The sequence below is a fragment of the Palaemon carinicauda genome, chromosome 23, assembly GCF_036898095.1.
Source record: "Palaemon carinicauda isolate YSFRI2023 chromosome 23, ASM3689809v2, whole genome shotgun sequence".
Taxonomy (NCBI): Eukaryota; Metazoa; Arthropoda; class Malacostraca; order Decapoda; family Palaemonidae; genus Palaemon; species Palaemon carinicauda.
Genome location: NC_090747.1, coordinates 106,403,239 through 106,428,947, shown reverse-complemented (window position 1 = coordinate 106,428,947; position 25,709 = coordinate 106,403,239). Strand labels below are relative to the sequence as shown.

At 46.4% G+C, this 25,709-nt stretch overlaps 1 protein-coding gene across 1 annotated transcript in view; it reads right to left on the bottom strand.

The window, feature by feature from the left end:
- LOC137617351 (mediator of RNA polymerase II transcription subunit 6-like) overlaps positions 1-25,709 on the bottom strand; it is a 65,519-nt gene that overhangs the window by 39,530 nt on the left and 280 nt on the right. Inside the window, exons 2-3 of the mRNA XM_068347374.1 lie at positions 22,388-22,550; positions 2,460-2,634 (exon numbers count right to left, since the gene is read on the bottom strand). Of these exons, the coding sequence (XP_068203475.1) occupies positions 2,460-2,634; positions 22,388-22,550 (338 nt within the window). The remainder of the gene's footprint in view (positions 1-2,459; positions 2,635-22,387; positions 22,551-25,709) is intronic.

Genomic DNA, 25,709 nt, shown 5'->3' with positions numbered 1-25,709 from the left:
ACGTGATGGTAAGCGATGGCGAGCAGCATGTGAAGGTGAATGATTGCGCGCAAGAGGGCGGTCGTTCAGGGTTGAGCGATGAGGAGCAGCATGCGTAAGCGGGCGATCGTTCAGGGTTGTGCGATGGCGAGCAGCATGCGTAGGTGAATGATCGCGTGAAAGGGTGCGATGGTGATCAGCATCCGCAGGAAGGCGATCGTTCAGGGTTGTGCGATGAGGAGCAGCATGCGAAAGCGGGCGATCGTTCAGGGTTGTGCGATGGCGAGCAGCATGCGTAGGTGAATGATCGCGTGAAAGGGTGCGATGGTGATCAGCATCCGCAGGAGGGCGATCGTTCAGGGTATTGCGATGAGGAGCAGCATGCGAAAGCGGGCGATCGTGCAGGGTTGTGCGATGGCGAGCAGCATGCGTAAGCGGGCGATCGTGCAGGGTTGTGCGATGGTGATCAGCATCCGCAGGAGGGCGATCGTTCAGGGTATTGCGATGAGGAGCAGCATGCGTAAGCGGGCGATCATGCAGGTTCGTGCGATGGCGGGCAGCATGTGAAGGTGATCGCTGGCGAACTGGTGATCGCTGGCGAGCTGGTGATCGCTGGCGAGCTGGTGATCGCTGGCGAGCTGGTGATCGCTGGCGAGCTGGTGATCGCTGGCGAGCAGAAGGTCGACGCGTGTCCTGTGAGAGGATAGGTTCACGAGCAGGAACGGGAAGATCGCTGGCGCGTTGGCGAACATGTGTTTCTGACACACGATGGTGAGCAGGGAGTTCAGCAGGAACTAAAGGGTGGTCAGAGACCGCAGGGAGATGGTCCTCAAATGAGCGCTGACGCTCGGAAGAGAGCTGACGAGCAGGAGAGCGCTGGCGAGGGGGGCGAACCTCAGGAGAGAGCCGACGAGCAGGTGAGCGTCGGCGAGCAGGAGAGTCTTGGCGAGCAGGAGATCGTCGACGAGCAGGAGATCGCTGGCGAGCAGGAGATCGTCGACGAGCAGGAGATCGCTGGCGAGCAGGAGAGCGCTTGTGCGCTGGCCCTGCTCGCGTAAGGGAAGAATCCCTTAGCCCCGAAGGGACCGTGCCCGTCGGGTGACGAGTTCTCCAGAAGGCGAAGATCCGGCAGGAGATGGAGAGCGGTCCGCAGAGAGGTTCAAGGAGGGCGGAGTAGTCGGTTGAGGCTGACGAGGAGAGTCCCCCCCGGAGGACGAAGACCCAAAAAGGCGCCTCTTAGTCCCCCTGTAAGGGGAAGGGAGGCCCTTGTGGCGTAGAGGGCGGTGAGCCTTACGGCGGAGGCGGCCTCGGGGGAGATCGTCGGGACCATCGGTCCTCCGAAGGGGAGTCTCCTTCAAAACACTTCCCTCAGAAGGAAGCTGGGCAGCAGTCGAGACCGAAGGACTCACTTCCCCCTTCGAAGGATGCACGGAAGGAGGAGGAGAGCCTAGAGCACCATCACCAGCAACAGCACCTGCGTCGGAAGGCCCAGCCACGTCGGAGGCCTCTGTCACCACGACGTCGACAAAAGACAGAGGGTCTACCTCCGCTACCACCGGCGACTGTTTAACAGCGGCCCCCAACGAGACAAGGTCAATAAGAGCGACCCTGGAGGGCAAGCCCTTAAGCCCCAGGGACGACCAAATCTGCAACAGATCATCACTGGATAAAGAATTATTATCAATAACCTCCCCCGGAGGAGGAGGGGGAACCGCCTCGCTATGGGAGGCGACGCCCTCTCCCCCCACCGAAGGTAGGGAAACAGAACAAGGGCCTGCGCTCCCACTCGGACGACTCTCCTTAGGAGGCGGACGAGGGGGAGCTTCGGAGGAGGTTTGGGCGGCGGAAGAAGAGTCCCGAGAACCTTCCTCCTTCAAGGCTAACCCCGGAGGAGAACGGTCTCTCTTGGACTTCTTCTTACGCCGACGGCCAAACCTCTCCCACTGGGAGGCAGACCACTCCCTACACTCACGGCACATGTTATCCTGGTCGCACCGTCGGCCCCGACATTGAGGGCAGAGGGTGTGAGGATCCGTACTCACGTCCGACATGAAAGTCCCACAAGGACGGCCGGCAACTCCAGGGCATGTCCGCATATTAAATAAAAGAAAATAACTGAAGGTCAACTTCCAACCAATCACACAAGCTGTAAGAAAAAGAAGAAAATTAAAGGCTGTCAGCGAAGGCGATGAACAGACACGTCTGATCACCGCCGAGCCAAAAGTGAAGTGAAGCAAGTCACCGGTGTGTGGAGGGGGGAGGGGTAGCAAGCTACCCTTCCCCACCCCCCGCTAACTAGCGCGGGGGTAATTAACCCTCGTTAAAAACTATTGGCTCGTCATTTCAGCTGCGCTAAAAGTAAACCCTTTGTAAATAGCGTGGTTTGTATTTCGGTTACGGAACAATTACAATTTACCCAAAATACTCTACACATTAGAAAAATTACCATCTGAACTTTTACTTAATGGGTCAAAACATACCACTCTAGAATTAACAATGGAGCCTAAGTCTGGTGTCTGAAAAACTTGTCCTCCAATTATATGAAAATTTGCCATTGGTGTAACCTGAGTTGGAGAAAATCGATGTTGCTTTCTTATGATATAAAGTATAGGTTCCTGAGTATGTAGAAGCATGTATTCCACTCCCTGCATGTTCCTGTAAAAATAATTGGAAAATGAAGGCATTTGGGCTTCTGATAAATAAATGACATTTTGAATATATTGCATCATCAAAAAACCAGCTTTGAACATCTGTAACACTGTTGTAACCATCAAAGTTCCTTACAACATCTAAATTTAGCTTCTGAAAACTTTAATTTCTCAGCTCAAGACTTTGATTTACTGTATACAGTAACAATAATAGTTTTTTACGTTATGCATTGAATCCAGAAGCTTTTTCTAAAACATATCTAATGGTGCTATTTTTATGAATACTTTACTATTATTAGACTTATCAATAATTTTTCAATCATTACTATCATTTACCTAGTTATACATTACAAACAAAGTCTGCGATCCTTGTCTGCAAATATACCAACTGATACCTTTTCAGAAAATTATATAATAAACTCACTTTAATGTGGGGGGGTAAAATAAGTTGGCAAAAAACAAAAATAGGCTCCCAGAAGCAGAGCTTCAAGTTCAATTGAAAATTGCTATATGTCTTTATGCTCATAAACACCCTTATAATGCAGAGTAACTGATGCCAGAGATAGAAGCAGTTACTTCCATGAGAGCTTAAATTAGAGTTTTTGCTGTGCAGAAACAATGAGTTTTATAGAAAATGTCTAAGGACCTGTGTGTGCAATCTTTAAGGAAATGGTTCGTAAAAGTGGTTTTTGCGGAACGCTATGGTTGCAGCAAGCGCATGTATATCATGTGCTCGAGGAGGGCGCTTGGGCACGCTGCCCCTGAGGACTTATAGGATCTCATGATGATTTCTCTCAACCAAAATGAGATGGTATTTCTGGAAACTTTCTTTTTGGAATGGCCAGTGCTCACAAACAAATTGCAGATCCTGGGTCTAAGATACTGAGTCCTTTTTTTATATTTACGTACTGATCTTACAGGACATAGTACCATGTCATCCAGGACATCACTTACCTCTTTGAGAGACAAGATTGCGAAAGAGTCAAATCTGATAGCATTAGCAACTGGGATTTGGGTTTTGGCCGCAAATTCAGGAACAAAAGACAGATAGTTCTCTCCATCCTCTAGAATGTGACACACGGTGAGATACACCGTGCAATTCACTCACTCTCTTGACTGAAGGTAAGCCAAGGAGGATGACTGTCTTCAGGGTGAGGTCTCTATTTAAAGCTCTATGCATAGGTTCATACGGGGCTTTCTTTAGAGCCCATAGGACTTCAGTCACATCCCAGGAAGGTGGTTTTAGTTCTCAAGGAGGACAAGACAGCTCGAAACTCCTTATTAATACTAAAATTTTCAGGAATCTAATGGGTCCAAACCTTTCAGTTTGAAAACTTGGCTCAAGGCTAACTGGTAGCTCTTCACCGCAGTTACAGAAAAGGCTTTCTTGTTCCTTAGGAACACTAAAAAGTCTGCAATCAGGGGAATAGTGACTTTAAGTGGGGCAATATTCCCCTACGACACCAATCACAAGATTTTCCACTTTGCCTGGTAAACAGCTGTGGAAGACTTTCGGAGGTATCCAGAAAGCTGCTTCCCAGTTGGTCTTGAAACATCTTTCTTTTGGAGGAAAAGTTGGATAGTCTCAAACCGTGAAGGGACAGACAGTGCTGCATCGTGGAATCTTCTAATGTGAGTTTGGCCATTCCAGGAGTTCTCTTGGTATTTCTGTGAGAAGTTCCAACAGGTCTCAATACCACTCTGCTGCCTGCCACCTTACTGTGACTCCTTTGGATGTTCTCATTCAGTTCAATGTCTGACGAATCAGACAGAACGGTGAGAAGGCGTAAAAATCTAGACCGTCCCACGGGCTACGGGTGTTGAAATGCATCTTCCATCACTGCAACTTGGTCTGGGACTGGAGAGCAATAATGTACACAGGAAGTTTGCGATTCAGTTGGGTGGTGAACATGTCCACAGACGAGGAACCTCACAAAGTCACAAGTCTCTTTACTACCATTCACAACCATCTGACATCTCTTGATGGCTCAGATGGTCTGCAATGACGTTTCTCTTTCCTGGGATAAACCTCGCCAAGAGAGAGATTGCTCAGGACCTTGTCCATTTGAGGATCTTGACTGCATAGCAGGAGAGAGGCTATACCTCCTTGCTTGGAGGTGCAGGTCACTACCGTGGAGTTGTTCGCTCATCAATACCACTGTGTGACCTGTCATAATCTTTGCAAAGTGGAGTAACACTAGTTGCGCCGCTCTCATTTCCAGGAAGTTTATGCGGAATCTCTCATCTTCTTCTGACCATAGGCCTGAGATCTGTTCTTTTCCAGCATGGATGCCCCCATCCCTGGCGAGATGCATCTGTGAACAGCAAGAACTGTCGGAGAGGATCCTAAAGGGGTGTACCCGCTAACAGGTTCTCCTTCGGCCACCACAGGAAGTCTGATATCAATTCCTAAGGTACTTATAGCAGGGTTGCAGGATTATCTGAAGCTTAAGCCCACGGGCAATCTCCCAAGGGGGGCAAGTTTCTCTAATGAGGTGAGGTTCCATTTCAGGAAAGTTGCTGCCAAAGTCCTGAACCTTGCTAATCAGTCTGTCGCAGAGAAGGCCTTGACTTGCACCGAGTCTATGTCCATGCCCAGATACTTGATGGATTGGTTAGGGATGAGACCGGACATCTGGAGGTTCAGCTGAATCCCTAATTCCTTACACAGATCCAGCAACATGCCTCTGTGCTTCAGCAGGAGAGCTTGGGAATCCACCAAGAGAAGCCAGTCGTCTAAGTATCTCTAAGCTCAGACAAGGACAAACTTTGGAGAAGACTTGAGGGGCTGTAGACAGGCTAAAGCACAGAACGCTGAACTGGAACAGCTTGTTTGAAAAGGGAAACCTTAGGTATTGGCTTGAGGCAGGATGGAGGGGTACCTGAAAGTAAGCATCTTTCAGGTCTATGGTCAAAAGGTAGTCATTCTTCCTGATGGCCTGGAAAACAGAAGGTGGTGTCTCCATCTAGAACCTTGTCTGCAGAATGGAAAGGTTCAAAAGGGAGAGGTCTATGACAGGTTTCCAACCTCCCGTCAGCTTCTATACCAGGAATTGACTGCTGAGGAAGCCCAGAGAGTTGTCTAAGACTTCCTCTACCGCATCCTTTCTCAGGAGTTTGGCGACTTCCTCTGCAAGTAGCTCTTTGATGATCCTTTCATATAGTATGGTAGGATCTGACTCGGGTCAGAGGCGGTGGACAGTCTATGAATGGGATCCGATACGCTGAATGGAGGACTTCTACCATCCAAGGGTCAGCCCATAAGTCCTGTCACCTTTGCCAGTTGCTTTGCATACATCCCCCCACTGGGGGTAACCTGGGGAACAAGCCCTACCTAGCGTGAAGTTTTGCTACCACGTCCTCTTCAGCCGGTGGGATGACCTCTCCGATGAAAGTTAGGCTTAGGATTCTGCCTCCCAGGTTCTTGTCCCTCCATGAGGAGTTGCCTAATTGACGAGTTCTTAGTCTGATTCTGAGGAATTGACAACCTCGTTGTCGCTGTTCTGTTATCTACTGGGCTCTACCCCAGTCTTTCTAAGTTCTCAATCGCTTTAGTCACCTCTGAGGACAGAAGGAGATTAGGAGAGTTCCCTGAGATAGTGGTATCTCTAGGGGACAGCTGTTTACAGCATCTTGCTAAGACAGCGCACACCTCTTTTAAACAGTTTCCCCATGGGAAAACATTTTGGTGGCGGCGAAACTCTATGGCCCTGGTGCCAGATCTGGAGTTCCTTGAATGGTCCCGTATGGTCTTCCTAATATTCATTGAGAAGGTGAATTGAGAGTGCCCCAGACCAGTGGTCTATTCACGAACAGGTCTGAATGCCTGCCATGGCAGCTACCTTCATATTTGCACGTTCAGGACCTGAGAACGTGGCTGGTAAATTCTGCAGTCTTTCAGCTGAAACTGAAGGTACCAAGTTGACCACATCTAGATCAATGGGTAGTGGGCTCTGAAAAGTGCCAGAGGTAATGGTGAAAGTTTCGAAGACTCACTTGGTTTTAACTAGTTTTCTGCAGCAGAGACTTGAGAGTTTAAAAGTTTGAGTGTCTTTCATTTGGTTGGAAAGGTGTTACATCACCCCTAAGTCTTGGATTCTGAGACAGCGGGAAGATATCGTCAATCCCGCATCATTCATTAACAGTGTGTGCTAAAGGAGGTTCATCCAGACTTTGTAAGTGGGACATTAGGCTCATAATCTTAATAAAATAAGGGGCCTCCAAACTCAATACTGGGGCCTCAAGTGGCTGTACATTAGCAGAGCTTGTACTCGCACGTGCCCCATTATTTTCAGGAGCATCATCAATCATGATAATGTCCTATTGATGATTTTCTGAATTGAGAGAGCTCTTTATCCTTCCTCCAACATCCTTCCTTTCCCTTGAGTGATACCAGGAAGACGCGGAGGAGTGGGAGGAATCTTGATCACTCCCATCATAAGAGTGGTCGTTTCTATGTCTAGATAGAGAGACAGAAGAGTTAAAACCTCTCACGGAACTTGTTCTACGTGGCAAGAGAGAGTACATACTCAATACTCTGTTCTTTTGAACGTCTACAGCGAGGACCACGTCTACATCGTCTGCCAGATCGTTCTTCTACATTTGATGTAGGGCTGATAAAGGGGGAGAATTTTCCATGCCCTGAATCGGCTTCCGGTACCTGAAAAGAATTTCCTGAAAAAGAATAGTTCCAAAGGACGCCTATCCTACTAGTCATGATTGTCAGACCGACTGAAGAGAACGTGATCTATCTGGACAATTAAAGGATTTGTCTCTAGCATAAGAAACAGGCTTCTTACCTGTGTGAAGAGAGGTTTCATCCCTTTGGTCCCTGGCCAAGAGTTTATAAAACCCCAGTGGGACTCTGTATGGTTTATTATGGCCTCTACTATCCGATGGACGAATAACCATTTTCTTAGCATCATCACGACACGGAGGAATACGCTCGCATGTCAAGTTGGCAGCGCGTTGAGCAATGTCATGACGCTTGGGAATGACAACTTGCTTGGAGCTGCCTAGGCTGCGGAATGGGTAACCTCTCGTACAGTGAAGGCTGCGTGTACAGGGATGTCCTCCTGTTTACAGCCGTCGACACATTCATTTTTAAGAATCTGAACGTTTGACCGGTTAGGAATTATTGGATGAAATTCTAGGTATGGCAAGAATACAGTAGTTACACTTGACTTCCCAGCTTTAGGAAGCTTGGGAGGAGAGGCCTTGCTGGAGCATGAAGGTACTGTATTGCCAAATCTTAAGGGGGGGAGGGGGGACATAGATGAAGCGGTCCGACCACCCTCATAATACAAAGATGACAAATCTCGCAACTCATCCCGGGCACTCTTTGTAGAAGTTTTCTGCCAAGGGCCCTTAGTCGTACGAGGCAGGCCTTTCTTGGTAGAGCGAATTGGAGACTTGTAATCAGGATCTTACAATAAGGCTGCCTCAGTAGAGGGGGAAATGACGTGCTCAACTCCAAAGTCCTTACAGGAATGAGATGCTTTAACTGTTCTTATCAGAGACACATCTAACAGAAACATCTTGTCTGCCTAATCAGAGAGGTATAACTCCCCACTCAGTGCACTTGTGGGGGGTGAAGGGAATCTAGACAAGGCAGTTTAGTCTGGAATAGAGGCATCAAGTAGACCTGGCTCAGGGAGCGCAGCAGCCGTAGCCAGGGGATATGCGATAAAATCAGGTTCAATCTTGTAATGCACATTACTGACACTGGGACATAAAATATGCTTAAGAAATTAGGGCCATCATCCACAGTGACAGATACCTCAGAGGGATTCTGACATGCTGAACTTGGATGGGGGTGAAGGTCCAACGCCACACTTATATTGCGTTTCTCCTCACCACTTACTGAGGCAAACGATCTCTCTTGGGTTGCTTCTTCCTACGAGAATGATATCTATTCCATTAGGAGGATGACCACTCCCTACAATACAGTACTCACATGGAGATTCTACCAACCATTTCTTTCCTCTACATGCCGGACATATCGAGTGAGGATCCACATCTATCCTGCTCATAAAGATTCAACAAGAGCGACCATTACGGCCCGGACAGGAACGCATTGAGGTCAACATAGTCGAAAGGCACACACACTGTAACACAAATAATTCACACGCAAGTGACAAATAATGTCCTAACACAAAGACATAAGACCAGGCAAAAATAAGGGTGATGAGCAGGCGATGCGAATGTCTGCTTGTAGAAGTGAAAGCAGGGGCGTCGTACTACCTCCATAGCTTGAAGTGAAGTGACTAGACGCTTGGGACAAGCATAAACTGTCATGCACACTAGCTGACCAGAAGCATAGCATGACGCGATCTACCAATTCTTTTTTTTTGTCTGGCAGTAAGAAAGAAAACCAGAAGTAACCTCATTAAATGACTCAGAAGTTTATATCTGCGTAGGAATAAATAACTTAACTATAATACTGCATTAAAGCTCAATCAACACAAATATCTTTAACCACATAATGAATACAAATCAATATTGAATACTATACTGTAAAATGATATTTTGATTATAAAATAAATTTTTGAATATACTTACCCGGTGAATATATAATAGCTGACGTCTCGGACGGCTCGACAGAAACACAAATACTCGCGAGCGATCGCCATGAAGGTTGCGGGTGTGCCCACCAGCGCCGACTATCGGCCAGATACCGCATATACATGTAAACAGCCTCAGTTCTTCTCATTCCGCTGGGTCTCTATCTGGGAGGAAGGGAGGGCCTATAATTTATATATTCACCGGGTAAGTATATTCAAAAATTTATTTTATAATCAAAATATCATTTTTAAATATTAAACTTAGCCGGTGAATATATAATAGCTGATTCACACCCATGGTGGTGGGTAGAGACCAGTATTAATACAATATAGGCATATATGCTTAGAGTTTTTGACAGTTATATCATAACAAAACCCAAATAAATATAGGTACCTGGTAAGGAAGCTGACTCTGACGATTACTCTGCCTTGTTAATCCGCTTTCCTCACGAAGCCCAGCCATCCTCTCAGGATGCTGAAAGACTCCCAGGAGCTGAAGTATCCAGGGCGACAACCCATACAACAGGACCTCATCAAAACCCTTAATCTGGGCGCTCTCAAGAAATGACATTTGACCACCCGCCAAATCAAAAAGGATGCGAAAGGCTTCTTAGCCTTCCATACAACCCAATTAAAAACATTTCAAGAGAAGATTAAAAGGATATTGGAATTAAGGGAATGTAGTGGTAGAACCCTCACCCACTACTGCACTCGCTGCAACGAATGGACCCAGTGTGTAGCAGTCCTCATAAAGAGTCTGGACATTTTTTAAGTAAAATGAAGCGAACACCGACTTCCTCCTCCAAAAGGTCGCGTCCATAATACTTCGTAGAGATCTGTTTTGCTTAAAGGCCACGGAAGTTGCTATAGCTCTTACTTCGTGCGTCTTGACCTTAAGCAAGCAACGATCTTTTTCACTCAAATGAGAATGAGCCTCTCGGATTAAAAATCTAATAAAATACGATAAAGCATTTTTAGACATAGGCAATGATGGCTTCTTAACTGAGCACCACAAGGCCTCAGATCCACCTCGTAAGGATTTTGTACGAGCTAAATAAAACTTAAGAGCTCTGACTGGACACAGTACTCTTTCAAGCTCGTTGCCTACGATCTCTGACAGGCAAGGTATATCAAACGACTTAGGCCAAGGACGAGAAGGCAGTTCATTTTTGGCCAAGAAACCAAGCTGGAGTGAACATGTGGCTTTATCTGTAGAAAAGCCGATGTTCCTACTGAAGGAATGGATCTCACTGACCCTTTTAGCCGAAGCCAAGCACACTAAGAAAAGCGTCTTGAGGGTGAGATCCTTCAGGGAGGCTGAATGTAATGGCTCAAACCTGTCGGACATTAGGAACCTTAGGACCACGTCTAAGTTCCATCCAGGAGTTGCCATACGACGCTCCTTAGAGGTCTCGAAGGACTTAAGGAGATCTTGGAGATCTTTATTATTGGACAGATCTAAGCCTTTATGTCTGAACACAGACGCCAACATGCTCCTGTAGCCCTTAATAGTGGGCGCTGAGAGGGAGCGAACATTTCTCAGATGTAGGAGAATAGGAGAAAGTCTGCAATTTGGGCTACAGAGGTACTGGAAGAGGAAATGGATGCTGACTTGCACCAGTCTCTAAAGACTTCCCACTTCGACTGGTATACCTTGATGGTAGAAGCTCTCCTAGCTCTCGCAATCGCTCTGGCTGCCTCCTTCGAAAAACCTCGAGCTCTTGAGAGTCTTTCGATAGTCTGAAGGCAGTCAGACGAAGCGCGGGGAGGGTTTGATGAAGATCCCTTACGTGGGGCTGCCGTAAGAGATCCATCCTTAAAGGAAGACTCCTTGGGACGTCTACCAGCCATTGAAGTACCTCTGTGAACCACTCTCTCGCGGGCCAGAGGGGAGCAACCAACGTCAACCTTGTCCCTTCGTGAGAGGCGAACTTCTGCAGTACCTTGTTGATGATCTTGAACGGTGGGAATGCGTACGCGTCCAGGTGAGACCAGTCCAGTAGAAACGCATCTATGTGGGTCGCCTCTGGATCTGGGACTGGAGAGCAATAGGTCGGGAGCCTTTTGGTCAACGAGGTGGCAAAGAGGTCTATGGAGGGTTGACCCCAAGTCACCCAAAGACTCTTGCACACGTCCTTGTGGAGGGTCCATTCTGTGGGGATCACCTGACCTCTCCGACTGAGACAGTCTGCCAAGACGTTCAAGTCCCCCTGGATGAATCTTGTCAACAGGGAGATGCCTCGATTTTTTGACCAGATGAGGAGGTCCCTTGCGATGACGAACAGTGTGTGGGAGTGAGTGCCTCCTTGCTTGGAGATGTACGCCAATGCTGTGGTGTTGTCCGAATTGACTTCTACCACTTTGTTTCGAAGAATGCTCTCGAAACTCATCAAGGCCAAGTGAACCGCTAACAACTCCTTGCCGTTGATGTGCATGCTCTTCTGATTCGACGTCCAAAGACCCGAACATTCCCGACCGTCCAGAGTCGCTCCCCAACCCAAATCCGACGCGTCTGAGAACAACACGTGGTTTGGGTTCTTGACTGCTAGGGACAGACCCTCTCGCAGACTTATGTTGCTGTCCCACCAGTTCAGGCATGCTTTTACTGGCTCGGAGACCGGGATTGACACAGCTTCCAAAGTCTTGCCCTTGTTCCAGTGTGAGTCTAGATGGAACTGGAGAGGGCGAAGGTGAAGTCTCCCTAGTGAGACAAATTGCTCCAGGGATGACAGAGTCCCTACGAGGCTCATCCAACCTCTTACTGAGCAACGGTCTTTTTTCAGCATAAGGCGGACTTTGAGCAGGGCTTGCTCTATCCGGGTGGCAGACGGAAAAGCCCGAAAAACTAGACTGCGAATCTCCATCCCCAAATAGAGAATAGTCTGGGATGGATTCAGTTGAGACTTTTCTAAGTTCACCAACAGTCCCAACTCCTTTGCCAGACCCAACGTCCAGTGAAGGTTCTGCAGACAGCGATGACGGGACGATGCTCTGAGAAGCCAGTCGTCCAAGTACAGGGAGGCTCGAATTCCCGATAAATGAAGGAATTTTGCCACATTCCTCATGAGCCTCGTAAACACGAGAGGAGCAGGGCTGAGGCCGAAGCACAGTGCTCGAAACTGGTACACCACACTCCTGTAAACAAACCTCAGATACGGTTGAGAATCTGGGTGAATAGGAATGTGGAAGTACGCATCCTGCAGGTTGAGAGAGACCATCCAGTCTCCCTCTCTGACCGCTGCTAGGACGGACTTCGTGGTCTCCATCGTAAATTTTGTTTTTATAACAAAAACGTTGAGCGCACTGACGTCCAGCACTGGCCTCCAACCTCCTGTATGTTTTGGGACTAGGAAGAGACGGTTGTAAAATCCCGGTGATTGAAGGTCCGAGACTTTCACCACCGCTCCCTTCTCTAGTAACAGAGACACCTGCTGTTGTAGAGCTTGTCTTCTTGACTCCTCTCGATACCTGGGAGAGAGGTCTAGAGGAACTGTTACTAGAGGAGGTCTGCGTACAAAAGGTATTTTGTACCCCTCCTTGAGCAACAACACAGACTCTTGGTCTGCACCCCTCTTCTCCCAGGCCTGCCAGAAGCTGTTCAGTCTGGCCCCTACCGCTGTCTGAGGACGTGGGCAGTCAGACTCTTCCACGGGAGGACTTGGCTCCTCTCCTCTTGCCTCTCTTTCCGTCGGCACGAGCGCCTCCCCTGCTGGGGGCTCTGCCACGAAAGGGCGGGATAAATCTAGTCGCTGGGGTATCCACCTTGGGCCTCACGACATAAGACGACGAAGGAGCTCCCTTGCGAGCAGAAGTAGCCATCAGGTCGTGTGTATCCTTCTGGACAAGCGAAGCCGCAATGTCCTTGATCAGCTGTTGAGGAAACAAGGCAGCTGATAAGGGGGCAAAGAGAAGCTCCGACCTCTGACAGGGAGTAAATCCTGCTGAAAGGAAAGAGCAAAGAGTATCCCTCTTCTTGAGGACTCCAGACGTAAAGGTGGCGGCGAGCTCATTGGAGCCATCGCGGATGGCTTTGTCCATACAAGACATAATAAGTACGGAAACATCCTGGTCGGCAGACGAGATCTTCCTGCTTAATGCTCCTAGAGACCAATCTAAAAAGTTAAAAACTTCGAAGGCCCTGAAAACCCCTTTAAGGAGATGGTCAAGGTCCGAGGCGGACCAACAAACTTTAGAGCGTCTCATGGCCAGGCAACGGGGAGAGTCTACGAGGCTTGAGAAGTCACCATGGGCAGAGGCAGGGACTCCCAAGCCGAGAACTTCTCCCGTGTCATACCAGACGCTCGCTCTAGAAGCTAGTTTAAAAGGAGGGAAGGCAAAGGACGTCTTCCCCAAACTCCTCCTGGTAACCAACCAGTCGCCCAGCAAGCGTAAAGCTCTCTTAGAAGAGCGCGAGAGCACTAGCTTAGTAAAAGAAGGCTTCGCAGCAGCTAAGCCTAGCGCAAACTCTGACGGAGGCGAACGAGGAGCGGAAGTAACAAAATGGTCTGGGAAAAGATCCTTAAAAATCATCATGATTTTCTTAAAGTCCATCGAAGGTTGAGCAGCCTTAGGCTCTTCTACGTCTGATAAAACATCCAAAGGAATATCAGTAGGCGGAGGATCAGCCACATCCTCATCTGAAGGAACCTCGTCCGACAATTGATGAGTCAAGAAAGGGAGAGACCTGCCGCGGTGGCAATGCTTGACAAGCAAAGTCCACGCGCAAAGGAGCAGCAGTAGTAGTCGAGGCTACGTCATGTCACTGCTGAAAGGACTGACCAGCAACAACAACAGGAGCTGATGGACGCTCGACGTCAAATCGAGACTGCCTTGACTGCCTAGACTGAGCAGTTAAAACAACCCATGACTGCGGTGCTTGACGCTCAACGTCAAAACAAGGCAACTGAGCTGGTTAGCGAACGTCCTGAACGTCAACACGAGACTGCGGCAGCGGCTGAACGTCAACACGAGACTGCGGCAGCGGCTGAAAGTCAACACGGGACTGCATCGAGTGAGGCTCCAAGTCACGTGACTGTCGTGACAAACTACCGACATCACGCTTCGAAACGTCAAAAAGACGAGTAAAGGCTCGTTTGGGCGGCTGACGGCCAGTCTCTCGATCAGCGTAACGGCGAGGATCATCGTGAACCTGCTCAACGGTATACTCCTCCATAAGGGAGGCAAGCTTATTCTGCATATCCTGCAGGACAACCCATTTAGGATCAACGGGAGTCGGTACGGGCCGAGACGATGGTAACGTCTGCGACGGCAAAACATTGCTCTTACTGAGACTCTCGGAGCCCGTGTTACGCTTACGCTTAATCGGAGAACAGTCTTCCGACGACTGCAAAGGGTCAGAGCTGTCCCAATGGCTACAGCCAGGACGCTGGACCTGTCCTGAAGGGACTGACTTCCGCTTTAAGGGTCTAGAAACTTTGCTCCAAGGTTTCTTTTGCGAGAAGCCTTCGGATGACGAGGAGAAAACCGCCTCGCTCGTCTTATGGTAGGGGCGATCTTGACGAGACACGCCCGATACCGCAGAGGGAACGTCTGTTCGTTGGTTAAAGCCTCTCGTTCCCTTAAGTCCTACGACATTACTTCTCCCTGGTGCAGGGGAGCCTGAAAGAGGTCTCGGACTAGATGAACGACAAGCACGAACAGACGAACCCTCGGTCGCAACACTAAAAACACTTTGCGCACTAATCACTTTATCCCCACGATTTTCTAATGTGGCACTCTGACACTTTAACACATTCACATCCGCCATGAGTTGATTACGGTCCGATGCTAACGACTCAACTCTCTCGCCCAAAGCTTGAATGGCAAGCAACATATCCCGCATGGATGGTTCATGAGTGCTAGTAGAGGGTTCAGGAACAACTACTACAGGGGAAGGATTAGGTTCAGGGGCATGGGAGGAGGAAAAATCCAACGACCTAGAGGAGCTTCTCCTCACCCTATCTCTCTCAAGCTTACGAGAATATTTATCAAACTCTAGCCAGTCGAATTCCGAAAGTACCACGCACTCATCACACTGATCTCCTAATTGGCAGGTTTTACCCCGGCAATTAGAACACACGGTATGTGGGTCGAGAGAGGCCTTGGGAAGACGTTTGTTACAATCCCTAGCATTACATTTACGAAATTTAGGTCCAGGAATAGGAGAAGGGTCAGCCATTTTGAAAAGTCAAAGAAAATCCAAAAACAATCCAAAGTCATCAACAATAAACGCTATCCAAAAAAGGGTTCAAGAGTTTTAATTGAAGAGAAAAACACCTGTCACTGCAAAAGCAAAAAACCAAAAAGAAGTACTTCACCAAGAATGACGAAAAATGTTATTTTTATAATTAAATAAATTTTTGAATATACTTACCCGGTGATTATATAAGCTGCAGCTCTGCTGCTCGACAGAAAACTCTACGTAAAAAATCCGCCAGCGATCGCTATGCAGGTAGGGGGTGTACTTCAACAGCGCCATCTGTCGTGCAGGTACTCAGTACTCATTGTAAACAAAGAACTCAATTTTCTCCTCGGTCCACTGCGTCTCTATTGGGGAGGAAGGGAGGGTCCTTTAATATATAATCACCGGGTAAGTATATTCAAAAATTTATTTTATTATAGAAATAACATTTTTCAATATTTAACTTAGCCGGTGATTATATAAGCTGATTCACACCCAGGGGGGTGGGTAGAGACCAGCAATAAATGTTTACATTATTATAAGCTAAGGATTTTTTATTTCATTTTAGCAGTTATCAAAATAACAAACAAAATAAATAAGTACCTGGTAAGGAAGTCGACTTGAACAATTACTCTGCCTTTTTAAGTACGTCTTCCTTACGGAGCCTCGCGATCCTCTTAGGATGCTGAGCGACCCCTAGGATCTGAAGTATCAAGGGTTGCAACCCATACTACAGGACCTCATCAAAACCTCTAATCTAGGCGCTTCTCAAGAAAAGAATTTGACCACCCGCCAAATCAACCAGGATGCGAAAGGCTTCTTAGCCTTCCGGACAACCCAAAAACAACAATAAAAACATTTCAAGAGAAAGATTAAAAAGGTTATGGAATTAGGGGAATGTAGTGGTTGAGCCCTCACCCACTACTGCACTCGCTGCTACGAATGGTCCCAGGGTGTAGCAGTTCTCGTAAAGAGACTGGACATCTTTAAGATAAAAAGACGCGAACACTGACTTGCTTCTCCAATAGGTTGCGTCCATTATACTTCGCAGAGATCTATTTTGTTTAAAGGCCACTGAAGTTGCGACAGCTCTAACTTCATGTGTCCTTACCTTCAGCAAAGCTTGGTCTTCCTCACTCAGATGGGAATGAGCTTCTCGTATTAACAGTCTGATAAAATAGGATAAAGCATTCTTTGACATAGGCAAAGATGGTTTCTTAACAGAACACCATAAAGCTTCTGACTGTCCTCGTAAAGGTTTAGTTCGTCTTAAATAGAACTTAAGAGCTCTAACAGGGCATAAGACTCTTTCTAGTTCATTTCCAACCATATTTGATAGGCTTGGAATATCGAACGATTTCGGCCAAGGACGAGAAGGTAGCTCGTTTTTGGCTAGAAAACCAAGTTGTAAAGAACATGTAGCCGTTTCAGATGAAAATCCGATGTTCCTGCTGAAGGCGTGAATCTCACTGACTCGTTTAGCTGTGGCTAAGCAAACCAGGAAAAGAGTCTTTAAAGTGAGATCTTTAAAGGAGGCTGATTGTAGCGGCTCGAACCTTTCTGACATGAGGAATCTTAGTACCACGTCTAAATTCCAACCAGGTGTAGCCAAACGACGCTCCTTCGTGGTCTCAAAAGACTTAAGGAGGTCCTGTAGATCTTTGTTGTTGGAAAGATCTAAGCCTCTGTGCCGGAAGACTGATGCCAACATGCTTCTGTAACCCTTGATAGTGGGAGCTGAAAGAGATCTTTCTTTCCTCAGGTATAAAAGGAAGTCAGCTATTTGAGTTACAGAGGTACTGGTCGAGGATACTGATACTGACTTGCACCAGTTTCGGAAGACTTCCCACTTCGATTGGTAGACTCTAAGAGTGGATGTCCTCCTTGCTCTAGCAATCGCCCTGGCTGCCTCCTTCGAAAAGCCTCTAGCTCTCGAGAGTCTTTCGATAGTCTGAAGGTAGTCAGACGAAGAGCGTGGAGGCCTTGGTGTACCTTCTTTACGTGTGGCTGACGTAGAAGGTCCACCCTTAGAGGAAGAGTTCTGGGAACGTCCACTAGCCATCGAAGTACCTCGGTGAACCATTCTCTCGCGGGCCAGAGGGGAGCAACTAACGTCAACCTTGTCCCTTCGTGAGAGGCGAACTTCTGCAGTACCTTGTTGACAATCTTGAACGGGGGGAATGCATATAGGTCTAGATGTGACCAATCTAGGAGAAAGGCATCTATATGAACTGCTGCTGGGTCCGGGATTGGTGAGCAATATATTGGGAGCCTCTTGGTCATCGAGGTTGCGAAGAGATCTATGGTAGGCTGGCCCCATATGGCCCACAGTCTCTTGCACACATCCTTGTGTAGGGTCCATTCTATTGGAATGATTTGTCCCTTCCGACTGAGGCAATCTGCCATGACATTCAAGTTGCCTTGGATGAACCTCGTTACTAGAGAAATGTTTAGATCTTTTGACCAGGTGAGGAGGTCCCTTGCGATCTCGTACAACGTCATAGAGTGGGTCCCTCCTTGCTTGGAGATGTACGCCAAAGCCGTGGTGTTGTCCGAGTTCACCTCCACCACTTTGCCTTGAAGGAGGGACTTGAAGCTTTTCAAGGCCAGATGAACTGCCAGTAGCTCCTTGCAGTTGATATGCATTGTCCTTTGACTCGAGTTCCAAGTTCCCGAGCATTCCCGACCGTCTAATGTCGCGCCCCAGCCCGTGTCCGATGCGTCCGAGAAGAGAACGTGGTTGGGAGTCTGAACAGCCAGGGGCAGACCCTCTCTGAGGTTGATACTGTCCTTCCACCAAGTCAGGGAAGACTTCATCTTCTCGGAAATGGGGATCGAGACCGCTTCTAGCGTCTTGTCCTTTTTCCAGTAAACGGCTAGGTGATATTGAAGAGGACGGAGGTGTAGTCTTCCTAACGATACGAACTGTTCCAGGGATGATAGTGTCCCTATCAGACTCATCCACTGCCTGACTGAACATCGTTCCTTCTTCAGCATGTTCTGGATGCATAACTGGGCTTGACTTGTTCTGGGGGCCGACGGAAAAGCCCGAAAAGCTTGACTGTAAATCTCCATCCCTAAATACACAATAGTTTGGGATGGGACCACTTGAGACTTTTCCATATTGACCAGGAGACCCAATTCCTTGGTCAGATCTAGAGTACACTTTAGATCCTTCAGACAGCGACGACTGGAAGAAGCTCTTAGAAGCCAGTCGTCCAAATAGAGGGAGGCTCTGATGTCCGCTAAATGAAGGAATTTGGCTATATTCCTCATCAGCCTCGTAAACACAAGAGGAGCTGTGCTTAGGCCAAAGCACAGGGCTTGAAACTGGTAGACAACCTTTTCGTAAACGAATCTCAGAAAAGGTTGGGAGTCTGGGTGGATGGGGACGTGAAAGTATGCGTCCCTTAGGTCTAAAGAGACCATCCAGTCTTCCTTTCTGACCGCTGCTAGAACGGACTTTGTGGTCTCCATGGCGAATGTCAGCTTTGTGACAAAGACATTCAGCGCACTGACGTCTAGCACCGGCCTCCACCCTCCTGTCTTCTTTACCACTAAGAAGAGACGGTTGTAGAAGCCCGGGGTTTGATGGTCCAGGACTTTGACTACCGCTCCCTTTTCTAGCAAGAGAGACACCTCCTGTTTCAATGCTCGTCTCTTGTCTTCCTCTCTGTACCTGGGAGAGAGATCGATGGGAGACGTTGCTAGAGGGGGTTTTCGTACAAACGGGATCTTGTACCCCTCTCTGAGCAACTTCACAGATTGTGCATCTGCACCTCTCTTCTCCCAGGTCTGCCAGAAGTTCTTGAGTCTGGCTCCCACTGCTGTCTGAAGAAGGTGGCAGTCAGACTCTGCCTTTAAAGGACTTGGTTCCTTTCTTCTTCCCACGTCTCCCTTCGGCACGAGCACCTCCTCTGCTGGAGGCTCTGCCACGAAAGGGCGGAATAAATCTGGACGCTGGAGTGTCCATCCTTGGTCTTGACAAGGTAGGCAAAGGGGTGGCTTTGCGGGCAGAGGACGCAACCAGGTCATGGGTGTCCTTCTGAATCAAAGAAGCAGCAATCTCCTTAATCAAGTCCTCTGGAAAAAGGCACTTAGAGAGAGGAGCAAACAGAAGTTCTGATCTTTGACACGGTGTTACTCCAGCTGACAGGAAAGAGCAAAGGTTCTCACGCTTCTTGAGGACTCCGGATACGAACGATGCAGCAAGCTCACTAGATCCGTCACGTATGGCCTTGTCCATGCAGGACATGATGAGCAAGGAAGATTCCTTCTCAGTCGGGGAGATCTTCCTGCTTAAAGCTCCCAGACACCAGTCCAAAAAGTTGAAGACCTCGAAGGCTCTAAATACTCCTTTCAACAGATGGTCTAGGTCCGAAGGTGACCAGCATATCTTAGAGCGTCTCATGGCTAGCCTGCGGGGAGAGTCTACAAGACTTGAGAAGTCGCCCTGGGCAGAGGCAGGAACTCCCAAGCCGAGAACTTCTCCCGTGGCATACCAGACGCTCGATCTGGAAGAGAGTTTAGCAGGGGGAAACGTAAAGGCTGTCTTCCCTAGACTCTTTTTGGACTGCATCCAATCTCCTAAAACTCGTAAAGCTCTCTTGGACGAGCGTGCGAGGACGAGTCTCGTAAAGGCAGGCGAGGATGACTGCGTACCTAAAGCAAACTCTGACGGAGGAGAGCGTGGAGCCACAGACACAAACTGGTCCGGAAACATCTCTTTGAACAGAGCAAGAACTTTTCTAAAGTCCAAAGAGGGTTGCGTGGACTTGGGCTCGTCAAGGTCCGAATGTGGTTCATCAACGTGTGCCGCATCGTCATCATCAGAGAGTCCATCATCCTAGAATTGAGGAGGAAGCGGCAATGGAGTAGGCATCGGCTGGTCAGCTGAGTCCGGTCGCACGGGTGCACGCGTGACTGAACCGGACGCAACGTCATGGAACTGTTGCCCAGTCTGTGAGCTGGCAACAACCATAGCAGCGCGGGGACGCACAGCGTCTACTCCAGACTGTCTAGTCTGATGTGGGCGAGCAGAGGCAACCACACTGGGTTGCGGTGGTTGACGCACCGCGTCAAAACAAAACAACTTTGACGGTTGTTGTACCTCGCGAACGTCAACGGAAGGTTCCGTGCGTCGCTGAACGTCAACATGCGGCTGGCAGTGTACACTGGAACGCATGGATGGCGGGACTCTCTCAGCTGGAGTGCGCAAGAAAGTCGCCTCAGCGTCCACAGGACGCACAACCGTGGTTGGTTGTAGGCAAGAGGTTGGTGCAGCAGCAACCTTCTCCGTACGAAAGTCCTGCATCAGAGACATTAATTGGTACTGCATGGTCTGCAGCAAAGACCACTTAGGGGCTGCAGGAGCAGGTGCGGCGACAGACGGTGTAACTGCCTGAGGCGGTACCGCTTTGCCTCTCTTAGGAGGTGAGCAGTCATCGGAAGACTGCAGCGAGTCCGAACTGACCCAGTGGCTACAATTGGGCCGTTGGACTTGCGCGGAAGGGACCGACTTGCGCTTAAGAGGTCGTGAGACCTTGGTCCATGGTTTCTTACGAGAAACCTCTTCCGCAGACGAGGAATAAATGGGCTCTCTCGTCTCTGTGTGGGTGGGACGATCTTGTGTAGATACGCCCGAAACCACGGAGGGAACGTCTGTTCGCTGATTAAAGCCTCTCGAACCCTTTGGTCGTACGACATTGCTTCTCCCCTGGACTGGGGAGCTTGCAAGAGGTCCCGGACTAGGAGGACGACAGGCACGAACAGACGAACCCTCAAGCGCAACACTATCCACAACACTATCACTCACTTTATCACTTCCCACTGCACTCTTACACTTCAGCTCCTTGACGTCCGCCATGAGCTGCTTACGGTCACTAGCCAAGGACTCAACTCTCTCACCCAGAGCTTGGATGGCACGCATCATATCAGCCATCGAAGGTTCCTGAGTGCCAGAAGGGGGATTAGGAGCAACCACTACAGGGGAAGGAATAGGTTGTGGGGCATGAGGAGAGGAAAAATCAACGGAACGAGATGAACTTCTCCTGACTCTATCTCTCTCTAGCCTACGTGTATATTTCTGGAATTCGATAAAATCGAATTCCGAAAGCCCAACGCATTCCTCACATCGATCTTCCAATTGACAGGTTTTATCCCGACAATTGGAACAAACGGTGTGAGGATCGATAGAGGCCTTCGGAAGACGCCTTGAACAGTCCCTAGCATTACACTTCCTGAATTTAGGGACTTGAGAAAGGTCAGCCATTTTGAATTGGTCAAAGGGGAATTCAAAAACTATCCAAAGTCAACAAATAATCCGATATCAAAAAAAAGAATGCAAGGATTTATTGAAGAGAAAGCCTGCACAGCGAAAGCTCAAAACTAGAAACGTGTACTTCACCAAATAGTTGTGAAAACAAATCCAGTTAGCAACAGCGAATTAGTAGGTCTTGCCGGTAGCACGACAGAGAGAAAATTGAGTTCTTTGTTTACAATGAGTACTGAGTACCTGCACGACAGATGGCGCTGTTGAAGTACACCCCCTACCTGCATAGCGATTTTTTACGTAGAGTTTTCTGTCGAGCAGCAGAGCTGCAGCTTATATAATCACCGGCTAAGTTAAATATTGAAAACTCCAGGTCAACAGCGAGCGGAATCAACTTGTCGACAAGACCGACAGAGAAGAACTGAGGCTGTTTACATGTATATGCGGTATCTGGCCGATAGTCGGCGCTGGTGGGCACACCCGCAACCTTCATGGCGATCGCTCGCGAGTTTTTGTGTTTCTGTCGAGCCGTCCGAGACGTCAGCTATTATATATTCACCGGCTAAGTTTAATATTTAAAATTAGTAATTTTTTCATGTTAAAAAATATAATAGTACTGCAAAGTCTTACTAGCACAGTAGCTTAATTCCTAAATACAGTACCGTAAATACAGTACTATATGCAAAACAATATAAGCAATTAAGTATATTTTTGAAGGAAGCAATACTATACATTAAAAACTTACGTCAACTGGTCTACCCTAGTATTCTGCTGCATCTTTATGAACTCATTGTTGCAATCCCTGGAGTAAAAGGGATTTGTTCTTTCAGAGAAATACTCCAAAATATTTGCCGAATTTAGATGTGGAATCCACATACTGTCTTGCCACGATATGTGAAGTGGATTATCTGAAAAGAAGCCATATACTTTAGTTAGCAACTAATATAAACTCAATTGAATAAATTCCACAACCTATCAGTTGGTTCAAACATATCTAATTACTGATCTGTTAAAATCATGTATTGTACACATAAAACTTTTCCTAAATACGCGATGGTATTCAGGTTTCGACACTGATAAAGATACGGTATTAACAGGCATCAATAACTGGATACTAATCCTTGGTGTCTTTTATACCTTAATGAATTACTATAAAATGTTTGTGTAAGATCCAAAGCTAAAAATCTACTTTTAATTAATATAATGCTAATTAAATTGAAAGTACTGTATAACTGGCAACTCAATGAACAATGAATTATAAATTTAGCGATGTTCAAGTTAACCTAAAATCTATTCCTACAATGTTTTTCAAGTTGATGATGAATTAAACGTTAGGTCACTTGAAATACAGCATTTTTTTCTAATTTAAAGTTTGGATCACTCCAAAATTATCTTCAATATATTGCTAACAATTAAGGTTTTCAATATTCCAGACAGTATTTTTTAATCAAACGAACTGTACGAGATATACTATCTGCGATCTAAGGTATCCACTACATACTTTCAGATCTTTCAGAACCTCATAAAATGTTTATCAATTGTAGCACTGCCATATTTTTCTTATTCAAATATATCACTTTGTCTTTCATACAGCCTTTTTAGGGATTTTAAATTTATTCTTTAACTAACCTTGAACTACTCATTACAAAGATAAGGTTGAATTGATCATTAACCTATCAGCCTTTGTTTTTCTTGCTCGAGTAAAGTATCTTGACTTTAAAATGTTAACAAATAATCATAAACAATTGTTATCAAAGGTTTCAGTACACACGAAATACCCTAAAAAGTTTTAATCAAAAGAGAAAACATGAAAAGTGTTAAATGACATCTTAAAAGTGAAATCAAGAAATTCTAAGGAACTCTTAGCCATTAAAAGTTTTATTTGTTTTAATGTTTTTAAGATATTTCATTTTAATTGTGCAAGTTGTGGAATGATCTTCCTAATAGGGTAGTTGAATAAGCAGAACTTCAAAAGTTCAAACTCGCAGCAAATGTTTTCATGATGAGCACACTTACACAAGTCATTTTATAGCTTATATATCAAATATGTTTTAATATCGTTAATGTTTTTAAAATATCTTATTTTAATTGTTCATTACATATTATATTGTTTATTTCCTTCCCTCACAGAGATATTTTTCCCTATTAGAGCCCTTGGGCTTATAGCATTTTGCTTTTCCAACTAGGGTTGTAGCTTAGCTAGTAGTAATAATAATAATAATAATAATAATAATAATAATAATAATTTGATTACGTGGATTTTTATTGCAGTCTCTTCTATACTGTACTCAACGCACACCCTTCGCTGGAAATGAAAACCTTGTAGGTCCAAATACTGTAGCATTATATCACAAAACTGAGATAATGGGATTTTTGAAAATTGGGTGGTATCCCTAATCATTATCATTATAATTATTACCTGATGAGAAGGAAATATCCTTCACATGTCTTTAATATTGGAACATAAAAGCACATGACCAATATCAACAAACAAAGGTAAGCAATAACTGTTATAAAGGAGATAGGCTACATGGGAGATGTGGTAAACCTGTGTTCCACACAAATGTACTGCATACCGGTTATTTACAGATTACGTTATAGGGCGAGCCTGTTTGGGAGGTTAAAGTAACAAAGGTTAAAAGTAATTTGTATTTTTCCTAATAATAAAAACGTGAGTACTTTAACAGGGGTGTGTTTTCAGCTTGGCTAGAACTCAGCTGTTAAAATTTATTACAATGTGTCGGTAGTTCCTGACGGACAGCAGCCAGTACAGAGAGTAGCCACTTTGACCTTCACCTAGGGCTTGCAGGGTGGTTAAGGAGAGAAGTGAAACTTGAAGGACTCACGTTTGTGTAGTTAGGAAAAATATAAATTACTTTTAAAATCTGTGGTTTGTTCAAACACAAATACAAATCCTCATCCTTTAATGGTAGACTTATTCTTAGGGGGTAGGAAGCCCCCTACAACCATACTGGCTAGTTTAAAATATTCCTAATAACCATTAGAAAAAATCAAATCCAATATGAGTGTTAGCTTAAATATTAAGGTTGCTAAAGCAGTTTGATAATCTTATTAATTTTCATTGATATACTAGCAGCTAAGACCCCATCCTGGCCACAACGTGATATGCAAAATATCGCAGCCGTCAATGAGTTAAGCATCAAAATGTTTGAACTTACAGCTGGCTTAATTAAAGCAAAGTAATAACTGTCTACAAAATATAGACCTTAAAGGGCTAAGCTATAGTGAAAGCACTATAAGCTGCCAAACTATAACAAATATTTTGGGTTTTATTATAGTTCCGGCCACACATTGTCCCTTTCATTTCCCAATGATGTACATCAAAATAGCTCGCACTCGAACCCTTTCTCATAACAAATTCCATACTGATGAGGAATTAGAGCATCTTTATCCAGTTGTCTAAATTACTGTTTAACAATAAAGTTTTCAACCCTATAGTCTAAATAAGTAGCCAAGACTAGGATCTACCACTAGCTATTCAACCCTATAGTCTAAATGTATACTCAGGAGCTTTTGTAGATCAGCGGACAGGTCCTCCCACATGCACAGAAAATGGGAATTCCTTCCTGTTTTCTAGGTATTTATAAGACCAGGTTGCTGCGCTACAAAAACTGCGTCTGTTGTTCTGCAAAACCTCTACAAAAGAACGCAACCGAACTTAAACGGCACAACCTAACCTAACCTAACCTACAAGCCATGTCCCTACTTATTAGGGGCCTAACGCCTCCTACGACCCCCTTTACATTGCTATACTCTTGCTCCCTCCTTAACTGGGGGTAACAACTTCCCTGCAATCCCTTTTACTCTGCCATAATCATACATAATAAATGTGGCCGCGATTACACATACACCCATAACATATCAAAGCCCACAAACCATCCTAAAGTAATCTCACTAACACGGTTCGCTTGAAAAAGGAATTGAAACCCTACAGTGGTCTGTCCTTAGCCTTAGCTTTTCAATTCAAGGTCCAGCTTCAAAGACTAAGTTAGAACCTAAGCCACAGGCAAACTAGCCTAACACTGCCACAAATAAGTCAGGCTTAC